Consider the following 6,577-nt stretch of genomic DNA (forward strand, 5'->3'; position numbering starts at 1 on the left):
AGTGTTCGTTTTCCAGAACGGTCATGGTCACGCTTTATGATTATTAAGCCTAGTTCTTCCATATATAGTTCAGAGCTTGAATTCAAATAAACCCTTCAGAAGAAACTACTTATGAGTTTACTTGCACACGTGTGTGTGCATGAGAGATATACAGGTAGAGAAGCAGGTAAGAAGGGAGAGAGGAAGAAGAATGCTTAAAAATAACATTTATTCTTATCAGTATGGAGTCCCTGGGTGGTATAATGGCTAACCTGCTCAGCTGCTAACCAAAATGTTGGAGGTTCGAATCCACCCAGAGGCACCTCTGAAGAAAGGTCTGGTGATCTACTTTTGAAGAATCAGCCACTGAAAACCCTATGGAGCACAGTTTTGTTCTGACACACGTAGGGTTGCCATGAGTCAGAATCTACTCAACGGCAACTAGGTTGCTCCTATCAGTGCAGAACCCATACCCACTTGCACAGGGCAGCCTCTCCTGCCATCAAATACCCCGGAGAGTTCCTAAGAGGTTGTATAAACTGGCTGCAGAGTCTGCGGGCATCGGAAGAGTTTCCATTTCACGCTTTGCTACAGGATAAATCACTGGGCCTTGCTGGGTCGGGGGGCAGAACGGGCATTAACACGCTCAGTGAGCAGCCACTCAGGTGAAGCAGTGCTCCCTGCACCTGCCGGGTGAAAGAGGAAGCCACAGTTCCCAAACATGGGTGGGCCAGTTACTCACTGTGAGGGGCAGGAGTAGGTGAGGCTAGGGGATACAGGGTGCAGATGAGGAAGGAAGGGAGAAAGAGCAAGTAACTCCAGTCAGGGTCTGAGGAGAGGGAGCCCAACCTAGGAGGTGCTGAGTGACTGGCTGGGAAGGAAGACGAGGGTCCTGCAGGGAGGTGGCTATTTAAGGTTGAGGCGGGTCACAGGTGGGCCTGGGTCTGCCTCCGCAACATATCTGAGGAGCTGGAGGAAGCAGGTGTGTCAGAAACATGGGGAGCAGTGGGGAGGGAGACCAGAGAGACAGGTTGGAGCTGGAGCCAAGGCCTCTAAATGCCTCGCTGTTCCCCAGCCCAGAACACTTTCTCCTCAGACACAGACAAAGGTCCATCAATCCCTCACTGTCTTTTTCAAAAAAAAAAAAGTTTTTAATTGTACCTTAGGTGAAGGTTTACAGAACAAATAGTTTCTCATTAAACAGTTAGTACACATATTGTTTTATGACATTGGTTAACAAACCCATGACATGTCAACACTCTCCCTTCTCGACCTTGGGTTCCCTATTACCAGCTTTCCTGTCCCCGCCTGCCTACAAGAAGTAGTCCTTATCCCTGGGCTGGTGTGCCCCATTAGTCTTGTTTTGTTTTATGGGGCTGTCTAATCTTTGGCTGAAGGGTGAACCTCTGGAGTGACTTCATTACTGAGCTGTAAGGGTGTCCGGGGGCCATACTCTCGGGGTTTCTCCAGTCTCTGTCAGGCCAGTAAGTCTGGTCTTTTTTTGTGAGTTAGAGTTTTGTTCTACATTTTTCTTCAGCTCTGTCCAGGACCCTCTGTTGTGACCTCAGAACAGTCAGTGGTGGTAGCCAGGCACCATCTAGCTGTGCTGGGCTCAGTCGGGTGGAGGCCGTGGTGGTAGCCGGGCACCATCTAGCTGTGCTGGGCTCGGTCTGGTGGAGGCCGTGGTGGTAACCGGGCACCATCTAGCTGTGCTGGGCTCGGTCTGGTGGAGGCCGTGGTGGTAGCCGGGCACCATCTAGCTGTGCTGGACTCGACCTCGTGGAGGCCGTGGTGGTAGCCGGGCACCATCTAGTTGTGCTGGACTCTACCTCACTTTCTTTAGACTATTCTTCCAAAGCCGCCTTCTTGGTGAAGCTTTCCCTGCCTGCCAACTTCAAATGTTGGCCCGTACCCGCCCTTCTCATATCGCCTTACTCAGCACCTATAACTATCTAACATGCTCTGTATTTTCCTTCTGCAAAACAGCGAGGGATGTCCATCCAAGACAGGACCGCGGAGGCTAGGGCAGTTCCTGATACACAGTGGGTGCTGGGTAGGTGTTTGTGGAACACACAAATGCCAACGCCAGGGTCTCATTTCCCTCTCTCTCCTCAAAAGGAGGGGCAGTCTGCTTTGGGGGAAGATAAATATGTCTCTGAGTTTTGTGCGTTTCTCTGAACTTCACAGGCGGTTGATTTAGGAGTTTTCAATAGTTGCGTGGCACCCTCCCCAGTTTTTCTCTCCTTGAGCACATTCAGGGCACTAAATTCAATAAATATTACTTGACAGACCTGTAGACTAACAAGTGAAGGCGAAGAAATCTCTATGAGCCCAAACTTAAAAAAGAGGATACAGAACACTTTAAGGACTCAACATGCAAACATAAAAAGCCTATGAAAAAGCTGTGCTGCTTGTGATTTAGGTTTCTGCCACCACTATGGACAAGGGCTATGAAAATGGGGGAATAATGAATTTTGGGGATGAAGCAGGGCTTTTTGTTTCTTTCCCTTTTCAAAGAAACATTCTAGAGGACCTGGTGACCCCAGGAAAAACAGACCAGATGCCTCCCTGGGTGGCAGAGCCACGTCTTAGCTACAGGGGAAACAAATGCACTGGTTTATTGTGAGTGCAGATGCTGATCCAAGGATCTGGGGAACGCCTAAGTGAGCAGCGCACATAAGCATCGCAGCAACCACTTGCATTCTTTTTAAAGGAGGAAAATGCAAGAAAGCCGGCATCCCAGCCCACACCTACCTACAGGAGTGTCATTTGACTCCACAGTTGGTGAAAGAAAAGCTAATTTATAAGAAGAAAAAAAAAAGTGGAACAAATAAAAATAAACTACAGTAAGTAAAATGGATTTCTATTGTTTAAGCAAAGGAATTTTTCAATGAAAAGTCATACTAGCATAATCTGTAGTCTGATAAATTTGCTGAAAAGTTAAGTTCTCCACACAGCATTTTCATCAATACCATTTAAAATGGAAATGTAATAGGAAACATTTTTAATTCATGAAAAAATTTTAAAAATTCTAATATCATGTTTGGATCAATTCTCTTTTCTCATAAAATATAAGTGGCTCTCTCTGTGAAAAGATTAAGATTAAGATAAAGAAAGATAGATTACCTTGATATCTTTGAATCCGGCCTTTTCCAAACGGCATCGGTAAATTCAAAGGAATATAATGTTCATGATTGCAGACCACACGGAGAAATTCAAATTTGTATTCAAAAAGGGTCTGCAGGAAAAAAAAAGTGTAGTCATAAATTAAACATCTCACTGGTTATCTTATTCAGCACCCTAAAAAGCCTATTAGGAATATCAACACGCCCCGTCTTTAGTTCATTGACCCCTTGGAACTTCATTCTCTATTCCATTTTAGTGATTTTAGGATGGCTGGAGGAATTTGTTTGAAAGCTGAGAGCACATTTTATTAAACAATGTCTTCTACTGACTCTTAGCGTATTTATTATTTATGCTCTTCCAACTTCAGTAAATGATTTCAGACAGCTTATAATTATAGACAGAGAATCAATACAATAAGAAAATTAATTAGGCAGAAGTTAAAAAAAAAAAAACAACAACACACAACCAAGAGAAAAGGCAGAATGAGATATTTCTACCAGAGAAAAGCTACATGGTTATTTGTTAATCTTGTTAAATAAACTGAGTCACAACAGCTATACTTTTAGTTTTGCCACTGAGAAGTCATTTCAGGTAAATTCAGTTCTCATCGGGGATTAGCGTGTCCCTAATATCTCACACTGGAGTCCCTGGGTGGTGCAAATGGTTGCTCACCAAGCACTTGGCTGTTAACCGAAAGGCTGCTTAGAAAGTGGCGTTCTACATCTGAAAAACCAGTCACTGAAAACCCTAAGAAGCATGGTTCTCCTATGACACACGCGGGGTCACCACGAGTTGGCACTGACTCCATACCAACTGGTTTAATATCTCACACTAGTAGAAACGCAAATGCCAGTATCACCCAGAGAGGGGAGTGAGTTGTGCCTCCAGGACTGAAAGAATATCCAGACTGAACCCAGAGAAACAGGTGGATTTCCAGGGGTGATCAGAGGGAGAAAAGAAGAGTGCATAATGTCCATACTACCTTTGGATCTCCAGGAGCAAAGCAGCTGATGTAATTGTTGATCTGCTTAAAAACAAAGCCCCTGTCCATAAAGGTGAAACATCTCTGTGGAGGAAAAAACCCACAAAGATAAGTATTTCAGGCCCGAGCCTTTCTGGAAAGTTGGGTTCAAATCAATGTTTATTGCTAATAAGTTTATCCTTTAGCATGAAAACATATAATCAACATTGACTAAACACCTACTGTATACTAGTCACTGCTGTACAGCCGACGCCGACTGAACACCTACTGTACACTCGTCACTCTGCTGTACAGCCGACGCCGACTGAACACCTACTGTACACTCGTCACTCTGCTGTACAGCTGACACTGACTGAACACCTACTGTATACTCGTCACTCTGCTAGGGAGCTACTTAAACGCACTTTTAGTCATTTCAGTGACATCATCACTGCACAGACTCACCTTGATGAAAACAGCAAGGCTATGATTTGCGTTCTTGGATGCCTCTGGGTTATCTCTGAACTTCTGAGTGATGTGTGGCATCAGCATATTAACGACAGTTTCCACTGCGTGATGATAGGATGCAGGGAACCTCTGGTTTCGCAATAACTAAAAAGAATTTTAAGCAAACATTTATTATTTTTGGAGTTGTAGCCTTTGGGAAACAAAAAATCTCTCCGAGTCTATTTTAAAAGTCCAGCATTCTAATCTTCTTATCTGAAATGAAGTGAGTTATTCTTTCTTCTTTCAAAGTACTAGACACACACACACACACACACACACACACACACCCTAGTTGCCGTGCAGTTGATTCTGACTCATGGCAACCCCATATGTGTCAGAGTGGAACTGGGGTCTGTGGGATTTTCAGTGACTGATTTTTCAGAAGTAGATCACCAGCCCTTTTCTCTGAGGTGCCCCGGCGTAGACTCGAACTTCGAACCTTTCAGTTAGCAGCCGAGTGTGTCAACTGTTTGCACCACCCAGGCACTCCTTAAGGTACTATATACATATTCAAATACTTCAAACAAATGCTATGGATTAGACCCTGGGCTCTCAAACGTCAGTGTAATAAACACCTTGGAAGTGTTTGTAAAAATGTAGATCCAGCCTCTACTCCATCTGACTCAGGAGCTTGGCAGGGGGTGGGCGAAGAAGGGGCAAGAACTTTTACTGAGTGATCCTATGCCTGTAACTCCCAAATCCCTCCCTGGAAAACACTGGCTTGGGTTTAGGCTTCAAGCATTGAAACTGAAAACACATAGACTGATGACTGTACATAACTAGTTTAGAAGCGGCCCTCTTCAAATTAACTTTGTGTAATAAGTTCCCCATCAGCAATGTTTTCCTAAGAAAAGAAACCCAGACTACTTAGCAATCAGTTACCACGTATGCTCTACCTTCTACATGTCAGGCACTGTATGAGATATTTTTATGTACTTTTTCATTACATTCTTACAGAATCCCTTATGAGTTTAATCCTCATTTTAAGGAGGATCAGAGAGGTTAGGTAATTGTGTCCTCGGCACACAGCTAACAAGTGGCAGAGGATTCAAACCCAGGGCTACCATGAGTCCAAAGCCTGTGCTCTTTCTGCTATGTGATGCCACAGTGCACACACACCCCCACCCCATTCCCAATAACTGGAACAATTTCCTGAGACCCTGTAATGGGCAGGGCATGGGCTAGATGCCCCCTTACATTTCTCCATTCTCTTTACATTTATATACCCCAAAGAACTGAAAGCAAGGCGTCTAACGCATACTTGTATACCCATGTTCACTACAGCATTATTCACATTAGCCAAAAGGTGGAACCAACCCAAGTGTCCATCGAGAGATGAATGGATAAGCAAAATGGGGTATATACGGACAATGGAATCTCATTTTGCCATAAAAAGGAATGGCATTCTAATACAGGCTACGATATTGATGAACCTTGAAAACATTACGTGATGCAAAAGAAGCCAGATCCAAAAGGACAAATATTGTATGACCCCATTTATATAAAGCACCTAGAATAGAAGGAGGCCTGGTGGTGCAATGGTTAAACAGTTGGCTACTAACCAAAAGGTCGGCAGTTTGAACTCACAGGAGAAAGATGTGCACTTACCTCCGTAAAGATTATAGCCTTGGAAACCCTATGGGGCAGTCTACTCTGACCTATAGGGTTGCTATGAGTTGGAATCTATTCAACAGCAACAAGTTTTCTTTCTTTATTTTAAATCTAGAATAAGCAAACACAGAGAAGCAAAGAGTGTATGAGTGGCTACCACGGGCAGGGGGAGGGAGAAGGGAGGTATTTTTTAATGAGTACAGGGTTTCTGTTTGGGGTGATGAAAAAGTTCTGGAAACAAACAGTGGTGCCAGCTGCCCAGCACTGAGTGGGAAACAAACAGTGGTGCCAGCTGCCCAGCACTGAGTGTGACCAACGCCGCCGGCCGCCCAGCACTGAGTGTGACCTATGCCGCCGGATGGCACAGCACTGAGTGTGACCAACGCCGCCGGC

General features: G+C 44.6%; 1 protein-coding gene across 13 annotated transcripts in view; it reads right to left on the reverse strand.

The window, feature by feature from the left end:
- DOCK9 (dedicator of cytokinesis 9) overlaps positions 1 to 6,577 on the reverse strand; it is a 333,393-nt gene that overhangs the window by 77,519 nt on the left and 249,297 nt on the right. For all 13 annotated transcript variants that reach the window (XM_023740328.1, XM_023740325.1, XM_023740322.1 and 10 more), the window contains 3 exons: positions 4,532 to 4,678; positions 4,088 to 4,171; positions 3,106 to 3,217 (listed from right to left, as the gene is read on the reverse strand). In XM_023740328.1, the coding sequence (XP_023596096.1) occupies positions 3,106 to 3,217; positions 4,088 to 4,171; positions 4,532 to 4,678 (343 nt within the window). The remainder of the gene's footprint in view (positions 1 to 3,105; positions 3,218 to 4,087; positions 4,172 to 4,531; positions 4,679 to 6,577) is intronic.

Source organism: Trichechus manatus, unplaced genomic scaffold, assembly GCF_000243295.1.
Source record: "Trichechus manatus latirostris isolate Lorelei unplaced genomic scaffold, TriManLat1.0 scaffold00153, whole genome shotgun sequence".
In the NCBI taxonomy this organism is placed as follows: Eukaryota; Metazoa; Chordata; class Mammalia; order Sirenia; family Trichechidae; genus Trichechus; species Trichechus manatus.